Source organism: Syngnathus acus, chromosome 1, assembly GCF_901709675.1.
Source record: "Syngnathus acus chromosome 1, fSynAcu1.2, whole genome shotgun sequence".
In the NCBI taxonomy this organism is placed as follows: Eukaryota; Metazoa; Chordata; class Actinopteri; order Syngnathiformes; family Syngnathidae; genus Syngnathus; species Syngnathus acus.
The window spans coordinates 10,883,448-10,903,525 of NC_051087.1; the positions used below are offsets into that span (position 1 = coordinate 10,883,448).

Consider the following 20,078-nt stretch of genomic DNA (forward strand, 5'->3'; position numbering starts at 1 on the left):
CTCATTTTGAGGAGGGGAGTGCTAAGCCAATCAGAGAGGGGAAGCAAGAGCAAGGGAAGGAGGGAGATGGCGAGAAGAGAGCGATGGAGAGGTTGCAGAAGGGAGAGGGCAAAGATGGAGTGAGCGAGAGATGGAGGCAATGCAAGGGTGAGGGAGGGAGAATAAATAGCTCTTGCGCACTCGTCCCCCATTACCCCGGGAGGGCACTGTCGCCATGGCAATGTGGCAGAAAAAGGATAGCACCAGCATGATCAGCTTCTCAAAGACCACGTACACACGCATTTACCAGTTAAAATTGTCATCTGCCCACATAAACTGTTCCTTAAGACGCTTTTGACAAGTTCATAGAATCTCTCTCTGTGCATAACCAAGAACAGCTACAATATCATCAAACCACCACATTGTAAAATATAATGACAGTCCAAGGCTTAGTAATAAAGACAAATAACAGTCTGTATGTGTCACAGAAAGTGAAATGACAGAGTAAGCACAAAGAAAGAGGGGAAAGAAAGGACTAGAAGTGAATAAAATGACAAAGGAGAGCAGAGAAAAAATGAGGAGTATCACAATTGCCAAACATTGATTATTCTTATCCAAATTTTATTTGGACAAATGTTCACCTTCCGCAGTTTCACAAGTGATTGCTATGCGTTATTCTGTGCTTGGATATGTACCTTGAAATATTTATCACATATTTATATTTTTCTGCAAGAACAAACCCATAATGCACTACCGTTGGTAGGTATTCTGGTGATGTCATCAACTCTGAATATTGGATGGATTAACACTAAGTTTGTTAGTTGCGTTGAAGTATTGTGGCAAAAAAAAAAGTCTACACATCTGTTCAAATGCCAGGTTTTTTGTGATTATGTTGGAAATGTTTTTATTGTGCACCTGCAACATCAATACTGTTTTCTCATTTCAATTACATTAAGATATGTCAGTGTGTAAGTGAAAGTGTGCACTTTTGAATTCCCACTCCGTTGTTCTCTTAATAGGATCTCCTCCAGTCTTTTCACCATCTCTGTCTGCATCATTTGCTTGTTTTTTCTCTATTAACCAAGCCCCCTTTCTTCTGTGTTTCTCCGAGGCCTTCAATTGTTTTCAATAATTGTTCAATACCATGTGGGGGGCCATCCTTCTCGGCTGTGAAATCAAAGGGACTTAAGGCAAAGATGGCTCCTATGAGGACGGTAGAAGGATAACTCCTCAACCAAGTAATACATATGTGTCCTGCTTTCCCTGCAGAGAAGGTGTCAAGTTAAAGGTCAGAGTGCTTTTGCAGGGCACTGAAGTGCACACACATATTTCATGAAGTCATCGAGGGTGGAGGGGGTCATATTAAACAGAACATACGAAGGGGGTGTGTTACACAAGCGGCAACTTGACTCCCAAGACCTCACAGGTTCTTCAAACAAGCTCAGAGGGAGCCATTGGAGGTCAAGAGTGAGGAGTTGAGAAACATGATGGGAAATAAATAGGCCTTTCCTCATTTTGCTTGTCCCCAAAGCACTAACGCTTTGGGAAAGTGTCCATTTGTGAGTGAGGGTGTATTTTACTGCCAAACAAAAAGCATGGGTCCCAGTGGGCAAAATACAAAATGTGACTGTGGGTGTTGATGTTGTTTGGTGTTGAATGCTGCAGTAAAGTGACCCACTTCCACTGAATTGCCCCTCCTCAACACAAGTCTCCACATACTCCCAAACATACTGCACCCGCAGGAGACTGACGGAGGCTTTGGCCCCATTTCAGACAGTAATGCCTTTTGAGATGTGCGGTGTATGTGTACGTGTGGGCGTATGAGTGAGAGCTTGGGGAATAACAGTAGCAGAGGAATTTAGGGGCTTTAATGGCCAAATAATAATTAACAAAAGAAAAATATTCCAGGTTGAAGAACAAGAAAGAAATCCGCTTCAAATAACTTGAGATTTAAGCATTTGTTTCAACAATGAGGAAAATTAAAAACAATGCGTCTGGATTGGCATAACATTTTAATTGCTGCTTACTTGGTCCATTCGAACAAGACTGGGGAAGTTGGATATGTAGTTTTTGTGTACTGTAGTTCCAAACAAACAATAAGGAAATCCTGAATGATAACGGAATGACAAAAATACAACAAACGACACATAAGGAGACAATAGAGAAAGCGTGTTATACAAGCAGGTTCATGTGACCATATTTCATTTCCTATTAATTTTGCACAGCCATTGACTCTGTAAACCGGCATGACATTCAGAAGAAAGGTCAACCCCTTGCTGGTATGCAAGAGATAACAGGCCAGACACACGCATCGTCCGCTATGAAAAACGAAGTGATAATACAAGATAACAGCACAAGTACAAAGAACCCAATGAACCTCGCTTCGTTATACATTGCATGTGTTATGTATCCACTATCTGATTGGTATTTTCTGTGGCTAGGTGAGAAGGACAAACACCCCATGAGAAAACTTACAACTTTTGAAAGCTCATAAGAGAAAGCGGTTACGCAAGGATGGAAATACTACCATCTAGCGGAGAAACGAAGAACCAACTCATATTAGAAATACTGTACTGAATTTTGGTGGTTTAAGCTCTAGCTTTCATTGTCAAAGGTTGTTTTTGTTGTTGTCAATTTCATGAGGGAAGTGATCGTTTTTATTTTTGCTTTCGACTTTCATGACCGAAGATCCTTTGCTTTTAACGTCTTTAACTTTGATTATAAATGATTTTAGATGTGTATTTTTAATTATGTGAAACACATTCAGGTAGCATGTGCAAAACATGTGCGAGACAAAGCTATTTTGCTTTGCCTTGCCTTGGAAATAACACCCATCAAACCCAAGACAACTGCAGGAGTTTCCTCATGAAAAGGTGAGTCTGCTGAGAGGTGCACAAGTCTCACGGAAAGTTTTTAAAAAATTGTGATTGCCTCAAAATGTTGTGCAACAAAATATGAGTACAATTATTTTTGTCGTGGCCTGTTTCATTCATGAGTTTAGAGTTGGCATGCGTAGGCGTCACGCGGTCGCCATCTTCTGGTCACTATAAGAAATACCGACAGCGATAAATTCCGGTAATCCAAAACAAATATGGGGACCATTCTTCGCTTTGTGTTTTATGCTATATTATATTTTCACTTTGGAAATAAAAAAATAATAGTTTAAGACTTTTCTTACTCGTTCCATAATAGAAACAAACTAAAAATGTTTTTGTTTTAGTAAAAAAACTAAAATTAGGTCATGTTTCTATATTCGATACCTTCTTCCAAAGGTAATAACAATTTCCTAAAAGAGACACGGTCCGAAACTGAAAGCTACTTCTTTACTTTCAGGGTTATCAGGTTCGCAAGAAAACAACATGTTGGCACTGCTAAGGCTTTCTGCCACATTGCTACAAATGTGATCCCATTGTTCGGCAGAGTTTTTTGTAACGGTAGAAGCTTGTGTTTTTTTTCGGCTGGCCACTGGAACAAGACTACACATTTGCCACAAGAATAGAAAGTAGAAACGCTGCATCATCATAAATGCGCCTTGGTTCACGTCCCCATGGGGACGCTCATTCAAGTGAAATCTTAAACGCGTTTGATTTTACCTCTTTCAATTTACATCTTTTTTTTAACATATCTTCATTCAAACAGTTAATTCCGCTTTTGAAAATCTAAAGTTTTGGAATAACGGGTATCTGATTTCAAATGTAGGGAATTAAAAAAAAAAAAAGAGTCAGAATAAATGCCGGGAAATCTACAAGTGAACGCTAGATGTCGCTTCACAACCAAAATCGTATGCAATGAGACGCTAGTATTTGATTACTTTAATGTACCTAACCAAGATGCAAATGTACCAGCTACAAACGAACATTATCAGAAACGGACCAACGTTGCGATACAATGACATTCCACCCCAAATATGCCACTGTGGGTATAAAACAGATCACCGATCTAGAATCCGATTTCAGGCCTTTAACAAACATACCGTGAGTGCCGAACTGGTCCCAGGTCAGCCATGTTGTTCGCGCGCTGCCGGTGACCACGTGTCCGGCACTGCCGAGTCGACCATGTGGAGCAGCAAGATGGCGGCGCAGTGGAGGCCCGTCGACGTGGCTTTAAAAGCCGGCAACGTGGACTTTCTGAGCACCAGAAGCCCTTGCCAGGTATCGTTTTCGCCACCTAAGCGACTACGCTCATGGAGTAGGATTATGGTCGATGTTTTGGAGCATCGTAGTGAGGTTGTTTGACCGGCATATCCGCGTGTGGCGACACGTGGCTAATACGGGCTTGGCAGTAGTTAGCGACCTTTTAACTGTTAGCTGGATTTTTTTTGGACCCCCTAAGCACGGCCAGTGCTATCTGACACGTACAATTTACACTCTGGGTATTCTAGTCTGACTTCCTGCATGTGAAATAAACAGTGCTCAAAGCGAAGTAGTGCACAATTTCCTTACTCCAGTGTATATTCAATTCTGCGCTGCTCACTATCAGAACATTTTGTTCCGTTCTTCGTTAACACAGAAGACGAACGAGATTGAAGAGACATTTGATGTCCTTTTTGAATACGTGTTTAATTTTGATCGACGTTTCCTCAAACGCGTCACATGCATTTTATTTTGGTCACTATATGTAACTAGGAATTCCAAACGCATAAACATCCTAATTAATATAGACTTGGACTAAAAATCAGAAAGTCTTCTTTTTTGTGTCAATTGGTTCGGCATTGTGTTAAACTGTATCTCCCTGGATATTCCTTTTCCACTTGTTATTGCTTACTGATGGCAAATACATGTCAAATGTTACAGTTGATGGTAATATTTTCCTCCTGGCAACATTAACTGTCACATCCGTCTTAATGTTATTGTTACTATTGTTTCATATAATTGTACAGCAAATAAAAACATCTGATTAGGTAAATATAATCCACACTCATACAAATATTTAAACACATCAACGTGGTTTACTTAATATTATACTATACTGCAAAAAAGTACTGCTTGAATCTTAAGCATGTGAGTAGAACATGTGCGACCAGGTTATCTTGAGAGAATGTCCTACTGATTTTTAACATTTTAACCAATTTTTAAAACGTGAACGATCCCACTCAGGATGAGAAAAACTGGCGAGTGTGTGCTTCACAGTAAACCCGTTATTAGCGGGTAGTACCAGGAAAAACAATGTGATTGAGATTTTGCATGTTCAACTCATATTCCACAAACAAAACATTAATCAGAACACTGTGTTTCGACTACTTGGGCTGCACAGAACATATTTATTTAAAAAAAAAAAATTGTGGTTGACTTCTCCTTGAAGGATTTTAGAGTTTTTGAGAAAATGGCTGAGGATGGATTTCACAGAAAAACATGAAAATGCGATTTTGTGTATAGCAAACTGGATTTACGCCACTACTCTTATGTATTAAGTATTATGTGGTATACTGAAAAGGACCCATACATCACAACACTTGATATTAACATCCCACCAAGTGCGAGTGAGTTTTATTGGTGACGGATGATGACGGTTGGTTGAGTTATATAGTCTGAGCCACACCTCTTGTGAAGCTTCAATTTGAGATATGAGACGCTTCTATTTTAACCGCCCCAGCATTACAGGCTTCACTGTAATGTTTGAGTTGAGCCTTCCCACGTGACCTCGCTCAGTCCATCAAGGGGCGCCAGTCATGCAGAACGTCTAAAATGCAGAGTGCCTAGTAACGCTGGGAAACCACAAGCCACAGTGGCTGGTGAGCATAAAAGTAAATCTCTGTCATGGTCGGCACACAAGGAAATCGTGAATTAGAGACAGTTTAGTTTTCTGCTATCAACCCTGTCCAGTAGGTGGATGGATGGCAGCTGCCAGTCACACAGAGAAAAAAAAAATAAACAGAAATAATAGCATCTCTTTTACCTTATGTTTTTATAGTGGTGAATGGTTTTGATATGTGCTATACAAATTCTCAACACAACCAATTGCTCCTCTACTTCTGTCAAGCAACAGTGCAAGCTGCAGATTGCTTCCTAACTTGCAATTAATCTATGCTAGGAATGCTTAAAATTGATCTGCAATTCTCAGTATGTGTGCACCTCACTCAGTTGATTGGATTATTGCATGGTGTGTATAACGTGTGTTTACTTTGATACATTCCTATTTTTGTCCATATCTCTACAGATTGGACCATTTGGAGGCAACATGGGTGGTGCGGATATCGACACACAGTCTTGTATGGAACACTCCATCATGGCCATTTTTGAGGACTCCACTGTGTCATCAGAGGTCAGAGTGCAAGCCAGAAATGGCACTAACTCAGAGGAAAAGACTCGTGTTCATGGCCACTCACTCGAAGTGTATGGGCCAAAATAACCAGTATCTTTTGTTACCCATCATAGGACACAAGGCAAGCCGAGGAAGAGAGCGAGACCTTGCTGTCGGCCCTGACTCAGATGTTAGAGTGTGTGGAGGATGATGTCGGTTGCACTCTTTCTCCCTTTGATACCCTGCCAGACACCAAGCTCCTCAACTGTCAGGAATTCGACAACAGCATTTCTACTGTAAGTGCAACTACTCTTTTTATTTTTCAGCATTAGCTCGTTCACTTATAGCCCGCCCAAACTGGGCCCAATTAATAACTGCAAAGAGTATTTCTGCTATCATAATGGAGACATGAAAGTTGGTGTTCATGCAGTCAATGAATGCGGCTATCATCGCCAACAGCTTCTAAAACATCTTGAGAGGCACCCTGGGGAAATTTGTAAATGATGGGTGATCACCATCTACAAACTTTCTGACCATATTTAAAATTCCCCATTTATTATCATAAAAGCCTATGTTGGGCATTATCCACAACATCTACATTTTTCTTGCCCTTTCCTTCCTTAGTAAATAATTACAACGGCCAGGGCAATCCACTTCTTCCTTGAGAATCGCGACATGCCGTTAGTCGTTCAATCGAGTAATAGAGGCAGCACTTAAAAATACTGTTTATGGATAACAAATTGCAGTGTCAAAACGTTTGTGCTCTTTCCTGTGTCTCCATCTCTCTTTAGGACAAAATAACCTTTTCCGCAAAACTTGGACCAAGAGCCAAGACTGATGACGGAAAGGAAGACAAGAGCAAAGTAGCCAGACTCCAGCCGGCCTTCCGACAACAAAGTCAGACTTTCTTTCAAGGCCCAAAAAAGAAGACCGATACTGAAGTAAACGTCTTCACTTCGTCATCTCTGGTCAACCTGGTGAAACTCATGCACCCGTATTGCCTTAAGATGCATGTGGAGGAGGAGAGGAGGGACCATCAAAGCAGAGCTGGACCGTCACAATCAGAGAAGAAACACACAATGCTCTCCCAGGGAGAAGTCTGGAAGTATGAAAAGCCAACTGGAGACAGTGATGAAGATATCAATGTTGTATCTGATGATTATGATGATGATGATGATACAACCTTAAAAGAAATAGAGGAGAATAATGGAGGGATTGCAAAAGATGATAGTGGCAAACTGCTAAAAAGCACATTGCTCACTGGCAATTCATCCAGAGATCTGTTACCCAAGGCAAAGAAAAGGGTCAGTTTTGGCCCCGTTCAAGTGATTTCATTTGATCAATCTGTGGATGCTGATATCAGCGAGGAAACTCTCCCCAGCGTAGCCTCTGCAACTGGAGGTCCAGCTGGTCCAATGCTTGTAACCGCAACAACAGCATCGGTATCATTAGATGATAATGACAAGGCTGAGGATCCACCGTCAAAAAGAAAGGTCAAAGCTAAATCGCTAAGCCTCCAAGAGTACAGACTGCTGCGACAGAAAAGGCAGCCTCTGGCGGAGAAAATGCGGAGTAACACAACCAAGTGGCCTACGGTTCCCCAACCCCCCAAAGAACTGATCCCCATTTTCTGTTCACATGGGCAGAGACAAAACCTCTGTGAGACAAAGTCTTCACCCCATCACATAGAAAAGTCTACAATTGCTATGTGTCCACCCCAAAGAGCTACTTGCAAGACAGCACGTCGTCATCGTCCCAAACCAGTCGAGAAGAAGCCATTGTTTGCTGCTAGGCATCACGGATTGAAATCTCTTCAAAGTAAATCCAAACACACCTCACTTGATGGACTCAAGTCCAAAGATGAGCACACTGTTAAAGAAGCTGCAAGCCAGAAAAGTCCATTAAAGAACCCAACGACATTCAGCACTGATCCCCCAAACCCTGTCATCATTCGCTTGCCTGTTAGCCAGATGCCCACCCTATCAAATTGTCACCCTTCAGCTGTGTTCGCAGCATCACAAATAGCAGCGGAACCTCATCCAAGTCGGGAAGTGGAGGACCAAGTCCTGACGACACCTCAAACAAAACCCAGTTCAGAATGCAGGAAACCACAAAACCTCATGCTAACACCAGTAACGTGTCCCACAAGACGTTCCCTTCCTGAGCGACCATCACCATCAAGTGCTGCAGCTGAGTCAGGTACAGACCAAAAAGACACGTTGAGTATTCGAAAATTATTATTATCCATATAACACAGAAAAAATGTGATTGATGGCATTGCTGTCTGTTTATTCTGCTTAAGGGATTGAAGCCTGTGATCTTACCAGCTTGTTGGAGCAGTTTGAGGAGAAACAAGGTGATTCACCGGCATGAAACCTTTTTGTTGTCGTTTTTCGCCAAAATACTTGTAAAGAGATTTGATCATTTTAGTCTGCCTTGTGTAATTTGACTATCTGACAACAATATGTCGATTGCAAAGGCAATGTTATGGTTTCAAATTGGCCACAATAGAACATGTGTATTATCAAAAGTACGGCTGGTCGATACCACTTTTTGGTCTGTATTTGTCACAATGCAGAGATTGTTAACAAGCCTGCCAAATCAGCTGCGTTTCACATGAAATCCAACTAAATTCTATTCATTTAATTTCACCCGTTGTGGTTGTCTCCCTTTCAGCTGAGGAAAGCGATCCAGCGAACTTTTCAAACGCTTTCCCCTCAGGTCTGCACGAAGACACAGAAAGGACCACTGCACTAATACAGACCTCCGCTAAGGAACATGAACCTCTCCGAACTTTGCACTCAGTAAGACCAAAAGCACCATCGATTATCTGGAGGACCCCAAAAAATTGGAACACGTCACTCCTGAGCCTCTCGGCACTGAAGTCATTGTCGACACTCAGGGAATTGTCAGTACTATGAGACGGAAAGCCCCACCATCCAAGGGCATTCAGATCATTGATCCTCGCCCTCTGCCGTCCAGGAAGACAAATGCTTCAGAGCTCGCCGCACCTCCTTACATATGTTCATCGGTGTCCGCAGATCACGATTACTGTTTGCCTGTGGATTATTCAAAGGCGCCTCCTTCTCTTAAGAATACTCGTGAAGTGGAGGAGACCGCCTCTTCTGTTAAATGCAAGCAAGCCTCCATCAGGAAATGTGACTCTCCTATCAGAGCTGATGAGAAATACCAGTTAGCCTCGTCTTCATGCACCATTTCAGCCCCCTCATGCACCCCGCTAACACCTCCGCCCAGCCCTCCGAGCAGAGGACGAGAGAAGAACAGATACTCGAGAAGATCCCGTCTCTCGGAAAGCTTTCGTTCGTCTTCGTCATCTTCCAGCTCTGCATCCCGTTCCCCCAAAAGACGAAGGTAGTCGATGTTTATGCCCTATTAAACTTTGTTTCGCTTTTTGTGCTCGACCGATATTATCACTCGTGTGTCTGTCTACACAGGTCCCACCACAAGCGTTCAGGAAGCAGGTCTTGGTCTTCGTCCCCTTCCCACTCCGTCTCTCGTTCCCCACCCCGGCAACGCAAACAGTCTTGCATGCTTTCAAGGTGTAACAGATCGAGATCGCGATCCTGGTCTCGCTCCCGGTCCCCGTCCCCTTCGTCGCCAACTTTTCCTTCGCGCAGGAGCAACGTTTACCGGTAAGTGCAAGTGAAGGCCTTTCCATTGCCACACAACCCAATTTGTGATGATAATAGAATGGCACATTGACTTTTATCCATTTTTTTCCGTTTTGTTATTAACATGTTTTAGTGAGTAGTGGTGTACTGCAGCTACTTAAGCTTTTTTTTTTTTATTTAAGTCTCGTGGCGGTGTACCTGAAGCTCGCTTGTACCTAAAAATGTGTTTCACAACACAAAGCAGAAAGAAAATGACTAAGCAAAGACTTATAACTTAAAAAAATCATAAATTGAGCCACTCATAAGTTCCATAATAGAAATTGCATCACTAAAATGAAATGCCTCCATCAACAGAGAGTCCTGGAAGGTCAAGATGGAGCACCAGGCAAGACTTCAGAAGCTGAAAGCCATAGTAAGTGCTGTCAGAGCTCTGTCAGAACAACTCGTGTCTTACAATAGTAATTGTTTGGTGTGCAACACGTGCTAAATTTTGTCTAAACCCTTTTGCCAAAGGATGAGCGCAGAGTTGTGTACGTGGGCCGCATCCGCAGGTCAATGACGCACGATGAACTGAGAGAGCGCTTTTCTCATTTCGGAGAAGTAGAATGCGTGTCACTGCACTTTCGAGAAAAAGGGTAGGTACGCAGAACACATTTCTTGTACACTGTAATATGACTGCATATTGTGAAGTATTAAAATGATTTTTTTTTCTTCTTCTTCCTAAAGTGACCATTACGGCTTTGTCACGTTCTACCACATGGACGATGCATTTGCAGCCATCGACAATGGCGGAAAACTAAGAAGGGCTGACGAGCTGCCCTTCGACATCTGCTTTGGAGGAAGAAGGCAGTTTTGTAATTCAGACTATGCCGATCTAGGTAAGAGATTAGCCAGACGCATATACAGTGGAACTTCTGATGCCCAACGCAATTATTTTTTAAACACTGGTCGATCTCGCTGTCTGTCCATACAATAAAACAATGACTTCATTCAATCCAGTAAGCTCCTGAGACAATGACCAATGACTGGTTAGCCACTGGTCACTTAGCCTTTTTCAAATGATTTGTAACAGCAATAATAAGATAATAGTGGAAATTACCACCCTTTAGATGCGGTTTGTCAGTCAATAAAAAAAGACCAATGTGTAATGCGAAGGTGCATCACCTATTTGCAAGCGTCACATTCGTGTAACCAATGGAAACACAACAATACTTTAACATGGACAACACACATGGTCTGCATGTTAAAGTTCTGTACATAAAGGTAAAAAGTTTCCACAAATGCTGCTGTAATGTATGACCTAAATGGCATCCCCATTTAGAAATTCCACTGTACTGTACATTTTTCTACAAAGTGTCCTGTCTGTTATTAATGGGTGATTCTTAGCGACAGTCACAAATGTTGCATTGAACATTTCGAAGCTTACCCTGGTTCACTGAACAAGTTATTAATCTGTGTTCCTCAGATGCAAAAGTGGATGCAGAGCCGTCTCCAGCCAAGAGCAGGTTTCAGGAGCTTGACTTTGATTCGTTACTGAAACAAGCCCAAAGAGGACTGAGGTAGCAGTGAGGAGGGCAGGCGAGAAGAGAGAAAACCACCAACCTTTGAGCTTTTTGCTCACATTTATGTAGCAAACTTGGGTGTGTTTAATCCCCTGTGACACCCCCCAGCCTTGAGTTCATGACAGGGGGAGGCACTGATATTAGAGTCAGGTTTACAAAATAAGCCAAATGGAGTAGTGCATTTGCCATTTAATTGACAGCCACTTGTGAAAAGAAATGTAAGCCTCAATTTTACGCGCTTTGATTCTACGCGACTTTCTGTCTAATGCGGTTTGGTCATGGACCCCAGTTTTTTTTTTATGTCATATTTTAAATAGACAATATGGTTGAAATTGTGGTGCGAAAAGACAAGAGGTAGTTTCTGCTTTTGACTACGCAACGGCATCCATCCATCCATTTTCTATACCGCTTGTCCACACGGGGGTCGCGGGCGTGCTGGAGCCTATCCCAGCAATCATCGGACAGTAGGCGGGGACACCCTGAACTGGTCGCCAGCCAATTGCAGGGCACACAGAGACGAACAACCATTCGCACTCACACCTCGGGACAATTTGGAGTGCTCAATTGGCCTACCAAGCATGTTTTTGGGATGTGGAACGAAACCCACACAGGCATGGGGAGAACATGCACACAGGGAGGGCCGGAGGTGGAATCGAACCCGCATCCTCCTTCCTGACTGAGGCACTGCAGTGTGCTTTCAATTTAGGTTATTGCATTCTATTATTTCACCCCTAGATGGCATTGAAAAGGTAAAAATGAAAATAAATATTGCTCACACACAGGAGAGGTAAAATGGCAAAGAATTCCATGCAATTCTTTTTTTGTTTTGTTTTTTAATCTTCATGCATGTGAGCCTCTGTAAGCACTTGTACTTGTGTCACATTTATCACAGCATTTTTTAATGGAGCCATTTCGATATATTTCTTGCATTCCATAACAGAAAATGTTCATATATAAAAACAAATAAAAGTTTTTGTTAACCTCAAGATGTGGTAATTTTTTCTGTGATCTACTCGATGGATTGTTCAGTTAATCTCTATCTCTATATCTCTGTCTATCCTAGAGAATGAATCCAAAATATATAGATATACTCATAGCACGATACGAAAAATGTAAAAAATAATCAGTCTGTGATCAATTCTGTGGATTATGTGAATTTTGATCATGTACATGGATGTTATGTAATGCTGTCCATATGGCCTGTTCGAAGGCAGTGTACTGTGCCTTTAAGAAGCTGGTGCACTGTCCCTTTAATACGATCTTCCGGCAGCAAGTGACGTCGAGTCCATGCGCGAACCGCGGCCCTTGTAGTGGTGAACTTCACTCATCCTCAGTTGTGGTTATTTATGTGCTTACTACATATTTACAAGTGCAGACTTTAGAGCTTGGCATCTGCGTGTTACGCAACGGATGAATGCGCGCGCAGGCGTGAGAAGAGACTAAAGGGTGCCGCTTGAATTACTCCAAGCCATGACTGACAGGCGCGTTTAATACCTCGAATACGGCGAGAGACGCTCTACTCCAACCGAGGGAATGTCAGTCATGGCAACTTCAACAAATGTCAACGAGAAAACACAGGGTCGGGCCAAGCGCTTCATTGGCGGCGTGGTCGAAGGTGAGCAAACCCACCAACAATTGCATTGTTTCTGGGGGCGCGTGGAGAATCGGCCCCTCCCCCTCATGTATGTAAACATACATGCATCATCACGACTTTTTACCTATGCAATTTGATTGATTATTTCTGTTAAATTATATTTAAATCCGACCTTTGCTCGCTGCAGGATTTTATGGACGACCCTGGACGATGGAGCAAAGAACAGAACTCTTCAAAAGGTAGAATGGAACTCAAAACATTTTCAAGCAACATCAGTTCGAATCATTAACAATATTTGCAGTATAATGCAAATATTGTCACCCCCCCCCCCCCCCCCCCCCCACACACACACATTGTGTTCAAATAAAGTGAAAAGCTCTTGAATTTGATGCAAACGAATTTGATTCTCCTACTTTCTCAGGGAACAGAAGTGGGATTTGAATACCTACCTGTACGCCCCTAAGGATGACTACAAACACCGCATGTACTGGCGAGATCTTTATTCCTCTGAGGAGGCAGGTGAGTCTGTCACCACTCCTAGTGCATTATCAGTTTATTGCTGCTGTGGATTGTCCTCAAATATAAAAATTCAATATTCCATTCTATTATGTCACACCAGTTGCAGCCTGCTTTCTTTATGAAGAAATAGAATCGATCAGACACACATTTACTCACTGGAATGGCTCAGAAGCAAAAACTGCATATCTTGTTTTGGTGTTGTGTTTATATTTGTTCGTCCTACATGAACTTCACCACTACATCTTATATACTAATGAATTACTAACAATATATTAATGATGATAATACACTGTAAATTAATAAGTGATTTCATTTGCAATTGTACACGGTACAAATGACAAAATTGTTCAAATTAATTTGTTTTAAAGTATATATAGAAAACGTAAATGTATTTGTAAACATCAAGAACCGCAATTTTACGGGAATCAGACTCGTAAATAAAATACTTTTAGGATTCAATTATTTTAAAATACTTTATACAAGTTGTGGGGAATAATGTTTAAAGTTTTAATTTTGGTATGCCTTGAGCTAATTATACCCACAATCAGATGGTAAAAATGAATAAATTGGCTTTACAATTTAATTATTCTAACATACACTAATTATGTTATTCTTATTGTGAATTAAATTTCAATTATGGCATGAACTGTAATTATAAAGCAGACAGAAGGGCAGAAGAAAATAGAATTATAATTAAGTATTTTTACATATACTAACTATGATAGTAAATGTTAAATGTTTCTCTATATTGTGCAAATATTTACCATTCAAACTTTTAAAGTCATTCGAAATGGACTCCCAAGACTTCTTATCTACAAACTGGGGTGTTTCTCAAATTCTTGAAAGATAAAGCATCATGATCTCTGCAGAGACAATGGAAGGTGTTCATTTAAACTTTGACCCAACGACTGTATCAAGCCACATCCCTGTTACTTGCGCTGATAAACAAGACAATATAATTTGAAGATGTTATTCCTTTTGTCTTGTGTGCAGTGCAACTTATAGCCCTGATATCAGCAGCAAGGCAGCACAACATTGACTTTATCTATGCAATCTCTCCCGGCCTGGACATCACTTTTTCCAACCCCAAAGAGGTGGCTGCTCTTAAGAGGAAACTGGATCAGGTAGGACTTTATATGGCTAATGAAAAGCCATGGTTATTTTGAAGTTTAAAAATGTGTGACATATATCATCCCGTACCCCCTCCAGGTTAGGGACTTTGGCTGCTGCTCCTTCTCATTACTGTTTGATGACATTGAGGCGGACATGTGCCCTGCTGACAAGCAGGCCTTTAGCTCTTTCGCCCACGCACAGGTGGCCATCACCAATGAGGTGTACCAGCATTTGCGAGAACCAGAGACCTTCCTCTTCTGTCCCACAGGTCACACTAGAAGATCTTGTCCAAAGCAATTCTCTTTAAATCCTCTGCAGAACTAGTTTCATTTGACTTGAGTTGATTCACAGTGCATCTCTGATATTCGCCTAAATTAGGGACTAGGCACCATGGGCAATCGCTAAGATCTACAAAGAATATTTATTCATAACTTTAAAGCCTAAATATACCACAAACTATAATATCATGGTAAATATATATCAAATTCATCTTACAACATGACTCTTAAAATGTAAAATTAAATAAATTGTTTTTGCAAAAATTACAACAAAACATAGTTCCTTGGCTCCAAGATGGCACCAATTCAATACATGCCTATACACAGTTGGCTCTTATCTTATTTTTCAGTGAAACTCATTCTGAAATATTCTTTCCCGAAAATCCAGACTATTGCGCAGCATTCTGCACCCCAAACGTGTCGCAGTCGTCTTACCTTCGCACTGTGGGAGACAAGCTGCTGCCGGGGATAGACGTGTTGTGGACAGGTAATCGCATACAGAAACACATACAGTGTCATGAAAAAGTATTTTCCTCACTTCTGTTCCCCCCTCCCACATAGCTTCCCACTTAATAGGTTAACATCATCCAGCAAATGTAAAAGTTTGAAAAAAATGACAACCAAAGTCAACATAAAATTCAGTTTTTAAATGATTTAACGTATTCAGCGAAAGAAATATTCAAAGCTACTATGTGAAAAAAGGCCTACTCGGCTTGAAATGCTGTAACATAACTTTAAAAGGCTCAATCACGAAAACACTCCAGTGTTTCTGCAATACTACAAGGAAGACTACGCCAAAAAATATGTCCACAGAGATGTGAAAAACTCCGAATTCAGATTTAGCGGAGAATCACTTTTTCAACACAGGGTCATGTAGGTTTAGATTTTTCTTATCCCTTAAGGAGAAAACCTTCATTTAAAAACAGGTTTTCTTTGTGTTTACTGTACCTATGTTGCTTTTGACTAATATTTACATTTGTTAAGTATTTGAGTGTGAAAACATGAATTAACCCTCAAACCATATTTTAGTTTTAAACTTGATGCTTTTATCTGCATCTTATTTGGCTTTTTAACCCTCCAGAAAAAATGCCCAACCTTACACAAGTAAAATTTGATCTTAGGTCCAAAGGTGGTATCCCATAAAATCTCAGTGGAATCCATAGAAGAGGTGTCTTCCATCCTCAAGAGGGCGCCAGTCATTTGGGACAATATACATGCCAACGACTATGACCCACAAAGAATTTTCATGGGACCATATAAGGTAACTGATTGATTAAAAAAATGATGCTGGGTCTTAAATTGTTTTGATCATAATGAAACTGCATGTGCTAGTGACCCTGATATCATCCCAAATGAAGAGAATAAATGTGTCAAATAGAAAATGTATACTTCAAAAACTAACCCCCAAAGAACACAAATACTATGGGACATCGAAAACATATTATGTGAATTTTACATAAAAAAATTAATGAAATATGAGGTAAAAAAAATCTGTTACATCTTTACCAATACTAAATATTGAATTAGAATGATAATAGGAAGATGAGACTTAATCCAAGCACAGTAATACACAATGTAATTTGACAGAGTGTGGAAAAAGCATTGAATAGGGAGTCATACTCCCCCTGGCTTGCGCACTCTTAAAATGTTCGTTTCCTTTCAGGATCGTCCAACAGAACTAATCCCCAAACTGAGAGGTGTGCTCACTAATCCCAACTGTGAGTTTTATCCCAATTTTGTGGCCATCCATACCTTGGCTACGTGGTGCAAAGCTTCTCCTGATGGCGCAGCCAGGGATGTAGAAATGGGTGAGCTTGGCTTTTGCGTTTTAATGGAGTCGCATTTTTGCTATTTGCTGTGTTTTTATTCTTGCTCTTGTGTGTCCAACGTGAGGCGATGAAGAGCAGGACCCTTGCTATAGCCCCCACAAAGCCCTGATGCTGGCCCTCACTGACTGGCTAGAGGAATTTATGAGCACAGATCAGCCTACAGGTAAACAATCTCCAACATAGCTTTGAATATATTTGTTGTTGTTGCAGAAAAAACAACTTCTGATGAAGAGAATACCTCAGTAAATCTTAAAGGATAAGGTGCTTGTGCAATTTATATTTACAAAAACAGGTAGATTTTGCCTGTTAATTCATATTCCACAATTGAAACATCACAACTCTGTGTTTTGACTAGTTGGGCTGCACAGAACAAATTATGAAAAAGAAAATGTGGGGGTTAACTTCCCAAGTGTTACCATTTGCTATTAAGAGCACAAAACAAAAAAAGTCCAACAGTCACAGATAACCAATTTTTCATGACGCGCTCTTTCAGCTTGCTTAAAGAAGGAGCCTTCTGAAGAGGAGCCCATGCAGACAGACCTGGGAGAACACTCGTATGTACCCGGGCCGGGAGAGAACCCACTTTACACAGCCGAGCCACTGACCCTGGACGATCTGAAGCTGCTATCCGACCTTTTCTACCTGCCTTATGAATATGGCTCCACAGCAAAGACCATGCTGCATGAGCTGAACTGGCTCAAAAGCCACAGTCAAGCTGCCGCCGTCGATACGGACCAGGTCAGATTTCACGTAACGGTTAATAAACGGATGGTTAATCATTTATTTCAGGAAAAAGGGAAAGTCTTTTATGTTTTCTGCCTTACTCTTTCACTATTTTGAGGGGTCTTCTTATTGCTCTCAAAAAGGGTTAAGTGCATCACACGCTGCTGTGTTTCTAGACTGCTGAGTGGCGCTCGAGAGCACGCCAGTTCGACGATATGTGCGAAGCGGTGGTGCGCATGTTCAACCGCTTGTCCAACGCGCCCAATCGCAGGATTCTGTATGACCTCTATAACTACATCTGTGACATCAAGAGCGGCGTCCATCTGGCTCAAGCCTACGTCAAATCACTGGGTGAGAGGAGCAGAATAAATCTTTACAGGACGAAATGTGCGGCTCATTTTGTGCTACAGTGGCCAAACATAGCTGGGGGTGCTTGTGTCTTCACATTGATACCCTTGCTCCTTGTAAGAACAAACTGAATAAATGTTTAACGCTCCGGGCTTAACTTCAATATTTGCTCGACACAGGAGGGCTTGGCAAACCATCGGCCCAGCTAATGGGTGCTGATCCTGAACCGTGGGGCTTCAGAGGAGGACTCTCAGGAGAATTTCAGGTGAACTGACTGCCTCGTTGTGGCCTGAGAGCAATGTTCATATGTAAAAGTTCATTTTTATTTGGTTCTTTCCAATCACATGTTTTGAATTTGAATAGGCAAATGCCTGAGTCGTACCGAGCCTGCAACGGGTGGCCATGCATTTGGTGCCCCCATGGGCCTGACCTAACTTCATCCACCTCCTAATACACTCAATGTTACGTCACAATCATAGAAATATTGATAAGTATATAAATAAAAAAATATAAATGTAAAAAAAATAAAGACTATCACATACTATATTATCTTCAGCAGAGGTGTCAAACTCTGGTCCGCTGTGTAATTTTTAATATCATATATATTTGGCCCACGAAGACAAATTGTGCATCAATTAAAAACCTACATTTTTATTATTGTTAAAATTGTGTTTATGGTTGTACAGAGAATGCTGCCGGGCCATGGAAACAGAGACCTGTTCAAACATCCGCCCAAGACAGCGGTGTACTGCATACGGCCTTACTGTGCTGAGGATAAGGTGAAGTTTCTAAATCTCCTTAACACAGCTCATCTTGCATTTTTATCAACCTGGCATTGCTTTTCCGTCTTTTCTAGATGGACATCCCGAGAATTTTCACAAACATGCAACAAGAAAGACGGATAATGACAGATGCCCCTCTTATTAGTGATCTGTAAGTTGCGATTAAATTATCCACAGAGATTCACTAATGGATTTAAACCCAGATCTCCTGATTGTGAGGTAGATGGGATAACCACCAGGCCATCCTGATTTGAATGTGTCTGTTACAGCCTGTCAACAGGTGAAATACCCCCAAGCCCTCAATGCGCGCTTGTCCTGGAGGATGACATGGGGCCATGCGGCTACATGCTGGCGCTTATGGATGCCAAAGCAGCTGCAGCCTCCGTTCAGGTGACAATTTGGAGACAGTAAATCCAAACAATGGAAGAGCAAAATGAATTCCAAATGTTTCTGCTTTTCCATTTCCCTCCAGAAGGACACACGTGATCGTGTATTTGAGGACTTCCCTTCATTAATCACTGGACAAGTGCTGCCGAGGGTCACCGACCCCTCTCCGGCGAAGCGTATGATTGCACAACTGTTGTCCACCATCAAGAGCTGTGGTAAGTTGACACACTTTATGAAGAGGTCAACTTGTAGTCTACTGGTAAGTCTATTAAAACCAAATTTTCTCACTGTCACTTCAACATTGGTTGCACTAGGAAAGCCATTTAAGCCTTTATTTGTTATCCTTCATATCTATTTACCCATAAAACCAAATAACCTGTTTTCAAACTATAAAAAAAAGAGCAATAAGAATTAATCAAATTATACAGAACCAACAAATTCAGTATTATCATTCGTTCTACTTTAACATTCCTCAGGTTCAAAAGGAGTGTTCTGCGAGTTGAGACACAGTGACCGGAGGATGCTCGACTTCTACACCAAAAGTAGCTCCTTCCAACCCCTCAAAATGGACGGTCTCCCTCCAGATGTTATCGCCATGGGAACAGGCCTCTAATTTCAAATTGCTTAAGAAAATTGTGATGTTTAGAGAAATTGGTGCAAATACCAATCACAACCAATCATTGTTTACTAGCAGTCACCTACTGCTATGAAAATCGCATTTGCTTAATCAGCTCTATAATTGCAGACGCAATGTCATTTTTTTAATTTTCAGCACAATAAGTGTGAATCTATTTGTCGGATGGTGACTGTTTGGTGGACTCATCAGTCCTTCAATTTTAGTACACCCTCAGATTGTTCCTATTGGCAATGCACAGCTTGTAATTTTCAAGTTTTTTATTTTTTGCTTCTTACTCTGCATTAAAAAACTCTATTTGCCATTAGTGTAAAATATCTCATTATTTCCACACTTCATATTTACATTTAGATGACTTGAATTAGGACTATGTATTTTTGTCCATGGTCACTTATCTTCAATTTTAAAACAACTTTTCAGATTTGTTTCATTTGGCCAAGAGTGGCCACTACAGAGCA

The 20,078-nt window shown here is 41.2% G+C and overlaps 2 protein-coding genes across 3 annotated transcripts; both read left to right on the plus strand.

Annotated features, from left to right (window-relative positions):
• The first annotated feature begins 4,001 nt into the window (after positions 1-4,001).
• Positions 4,002-9,273, plus strand: LOC119115010. Its single transcript, XM_037239156.1, has 6 exons — positions 4,002-4,130; positions 6,136-6,240; positions 6,354-6,515; positions 7,011-8,418; positions 8,522-8,575; positions 8,896-9,273. The coding sequence occupies exons 1-6, from the start codon at positions 4,035-4,037 to the stop codon at positions 9,138-9,140; spliced, it is 2,070 nt and encodes a 689-aa protein (XP_037095051.1). The 5' UTR covers positions 4,002-4,034; the 3' UTR covers positions 9,141-9,273.
• Positions 9,274-12,675: 3,402 nt separating this feature from the next.
• ogal (O-GlcNAcase like) lies at positions 12,676-19,935 on the plus strand. Of its 2 annotated transcripts, none has more exons than XM_037280763.1 (17): positions 12,676-13,028; positions 13,195-13,246; positions 13,429-13,526; positions 14,520-14,650; positions 14,736-14,907; positions 15,306-15,404; positions 16,039-16,178; positions 16,581-16,725; positions 16,811-16,909; positions 17,240-17,484; positions 17,646-17,820; positions 17,997-18,082; positions 18,504-18,596; positions 18,674-18,750; positions 18,869-18,989; positions 19,075-19,201; positions 19,463-19,935. In XM_037280763.1, exons 1-17 carry the CDS (start codon positions 12,947-12,949, stop codon positions 19,597-19,599), a joined length of 2,079 nt encoding a protein of 692 aa, XP_037136658.1. In that variant the 5' UTR covers positions 12,676-12,946; the 3' UTR covers positions 19,600-19,935. The 2 variants fall into 2 exon arrangements, with proteins under 2 accessions (XP_037136658.1, XP_037136580.1); XM_037280685.1 differs by having other exon boundaries at positions 12,677-13,028; positions 19,072-19,201.
• Positions 19,936-20,078: the final 143 nt, after the last annotated feature.

Coding starts and splice junctions, on each gene's coding strand:
- LOC119115010 (XM_037239156.1), top strand. CDS start 4,035: ATGTGGAGCAGCAAGATGGCGGCGCAGTGGAGGCCCGTCGACGTGGCT. Junction 6,516..7,010: donor TCGACAACAGCATTTCTACT/GTAAGTGCAACT, acceptor ATCTCTCTTTAG/GACAAAATAACCTTTTCCGC. Junction 8,576..8,895: donor GCAGTTTGAGGAGAAACAAG/GTGATTCACCGG, acceptor TCTCCCTTTCAG/CTGAGGAAAGCGATCCAGCG.
- ogal (XM_037280685.1), top strand. CDS start 12,947: ATGTCAGTCATGGCAACTTCAACAAATGTCAACGAGAAAACACAGGGT. Junction 13,527..14,519: donor TTATTCCTCTGAGGAGGCAG/GTGAGTCTGTCA, acceptor TCTTGTGTGCAG/TGCAACTTATAGCCCTGATA. Junction 14,651..14,735: donor TTAAGAGGAAACTGGATCAG/GTAGGACTTTAT, acceptor TACCCCCTCCAG/GTTAGGGACTTTGGCTGCTG.